General features: G+C 25.4%; 1 protein-coding gene across 1 annotated transcript; it reads right to left on the bottom strand.

Annotated features, from left to right (window-relative positions):
* Positions 1–2,402: 2,402 nt before the first annotated feature.
* EIN_090010 (hypothetical protein) lies at positions 2,403–3,123 on the bottom strand (the record flags this gene model as incomplete). The annotated part of the gene is made up of 2 exons (XM_004183686.1): positions 2,403–2,449; positions 2,565–3,123. The coding sequence occupies 2 exons, from the start codon at positions 3,121–3,123 to the stop codon at positions 2,403–2,405; spliced, it is 606 nt and encodes a 201-aa protein (XP_004183734.1).
* Between the last annotated feature and the right edge of the window lie 92 nt (positions 3,124–3,215).

Raw genomic sequence — 3,215 nt, 5'->3', positions numbered from 1 at the left:
TCTGGTTTTCTCTGCATATCAAATATATCATTTCTGGAGAGGATATCGTATTTATAGTAAATGAAAAGCATCACATATGAAAAAGGACCAGTTTGTGGACTTCATCTCTTTATAACTTCTATTCAATATTTGACAACAACAAAACTTCATTTCACATTTGTTATTTATAACAAGGTATTTGAGTGTTTGTGGAATTACAATTTTACTTTTAAAATGTTTATATTCATCGGTTTCTATTGCCAATTTTTTCACATCAATTTGTGACAAATCCAAATCAATTTCTGACATCTTGTATATTGTGATCTCTTCAAAGCCTTTACATGCATCAAGTGAGTATTTTAAATAAAATGGAAGTTCATTTTCATTGATATTTATTTTGGTTTTGATATTAAAAAAAGAAATAGGCAGTTCCCACGCACTAAATTTGTCATAATTTTTGACATTCATAAACATTACTTTAAAATAGATTTTTATTTTTTCAAACACTTTACTGTCTTCTTCGGTCATTTCTTCGTTCATTAAATATAAAACTTTATTGAAAACAAGTCCTCCTTTAGTCTGAATAAGCGGTAGAATGTGTTGTAACTGCCCTTTGCCACTTGAAATAATTCTGAGCATTTTCATGTTATGTAGTTCTAAAAATAGATTTAAATTGTTTTTGATTGTTTGAAGTAATTTTATTGATATGTTTTCTACTGTTTCTTCGTTGCCAGTTTCTTCGACGACTTCTGGAACGACAATTGTGAGGTCTTCCAAATTTTTCATGTTTTCGATGTTCTTAACTAAATAATCGAGTGTCTCTATTGAGTAAATTACATAACTTTGAAATTTTGTCACATTCATTTGATGAATTGTAGCGAACGGAAACGCAGTTGAAACAATTGGAAATTTGGAATAATCATTGAGTCTCGTGTCATCTTCAATTTCGTATTCCCTGTCATTCATATTCACAACTTTAATAAACTCGATATGTCCAAAAACACTTTCAGGAACTTCAATTCTATAGGAGGGAAGATACAACGTTTTTATATTTGGAAAAAGTTTTAACATATCTTTGGCATAGTGATGTGATAAATACACATCGTAATGATTGTGATATACTTCTCGAGTTTTTTCAACAACAAGAGGATTAATTTGAAGCCGCTCCATCGCACGTTTGCATTTTTTGTTGATAGTAGAAAAAGTCAGAAGTGAATTAAAAGTGTCAATATATAGTACAACATTCATTAAAAAGAATTCCTCTAAATTTCCAACCATTTGATTTGTTTATTTAATTTAGTTCGTTTTTGTATTTATTTTTTGTTTCTGTGTCAAGACTCAAATCGTAAAAATTGAATAACATTCGTACGATAAGATTAATAAAGTAAAAATTACATTACTTCTGTTTTATAATTTATTTATTTAGTAAAATGTTCATTATTATTATTATTATTGTTAAATAATTAATTTTTTTTATATTTATAATAGTAAATAATAAAAACATTTTCAATTCTTTTTTTTAGTCGAATTTTGTAATGTTTTTAAAACAGCTAGTTATTAAATCATGTTTTAACACATACAAAAAGATAATGACGTCCACTCGAATTAATTTTCGTCTTAAAATGTAACACTCTAAATAAGTTTCAAAAAATTAAATTCATGTTTTACAAAATGTTAATTATTTAATTATTTGTGAATCAATAGAAGTTGTTTCTAATTTAAAGTGTTAAATAAATTTTATATTAGAAATGATGATTAACCAAACTATAAAAATGCATTAATATCTTAAAAATCAAACAAATTTATACAAAACCAAATTATGTTATTTGTTGGCATTTTGTTTTTTTATAATAACAATTTTTTATTTTTTACAACACATTTTTTACATTTATTTTGTTGTTTCATTCTTTACTTGTGTAGCATGAAAGCACCACAACAATGTTTCAATTCAACACAATAATTATCACTTTAAATTTTCAAAACAAGATTCTCACGCCGATACTATTCCACTTTCTTGGTTTTGACCTTTTGTTTTTTAACAATAAGTCAAAACTGCTATTACTCATGTTCAACTCGTCTGAACACACATAACAAAGTTGAGAATTCATATATAACTGTATATTGATCAACTTTTATTTAATAACATATGTTATTAAATACAATGGGAGAATAGTTCAATAAATATAATCAAACATAAATTGTTGATTATTATGTAAATATTTAATAACATAGAATTTTAAAATATTTTTATGATTTAAAAATTATAAGGGTTATTTAAAAAGATAATTTATAATAAAATAAAGTATTTACGTGATTCCAATGACTAAATATTTGCTAAACTCAATTTAAGAGATAATTTAAATCTTACTAACTTTCATATTAAAATTAAAAATGATTATTAATAACCAATACATTTCTAATTTTTAAGTTTCTTGCACGCATTCTATTTTGTATCTATATATACATGTACCTGTAATACAAAAAATAAAAATCTATATACCAAAAGTTTATTTATTAAAAAAATATCAACAAAAATTAAATATAATTGCAATTTAATTTTTACAATTATTTTTAAACCAAAACACACTTTTTGTGCTTATTGGTACCATATAGTTTTTGATTGGACTTAGTCTTGATAATATTTCTCACCACCTCTTGAAAAACTTCGTCTATATTTATTCTACTTTTTGCAGATGTTTCGAAAAAGGAAACTTTCCATTCTTCAGCAATTTTTTCGCCATCTTCAATGGGAACAATTCTTGCACTCTCCAAATCACTTTTATTACCACACAATACAATTGGCACGTGTTCTTTGTGCGTTTTGTTAAGTATTGTGTAAATGGTATTTCTGTAATGATCAATTTCATCAAAAGAATTTCTGTCTGTAATTGAGTATACTATTAAAAATCCATCTGCGGTACTAATTTGGATATCTCTAATTGTATTGTATATATCTAAGTCGACAGTGTCTAGTATTTCCAATTTATAAGAATAACCATCAACTTCTATTTTAGCATAAAAAGTGTGTTGAAAAGTTGGGTTGTAGGGTTGTACAAATCTACCTAATTCCAATTGAGCGGCAATAGTCGTTTTCCCAACGGTAAGAGATCCAAAAATAATGATTTTGGTGTTGTTTGTCGTCATTTAAAGAATAATATTTATTAAATAGATACTCATATAGTTTGGTTAGTTATAAATGGTTTAAGCATATAGTTTTAAAATTATTAATAATGGTA

The sequence above is a fragment of the Entamoeba invadens genome, assembly GCF_000330505.1.
Source record: "Entamoeba invadens IP1 unplaced genomic scaffold scaff_1105074725027, whole genome shotgun sequence".
Classification (NCBI taxonomy): domain Eukaryota; phylum Evosea; order Mastigamoebida; family Endamoebidae; genus Entamoeba; species Entamoeba invadens.
This window is presented reverse-complemented; position numbering and strand designations above follow the sequence as displayed.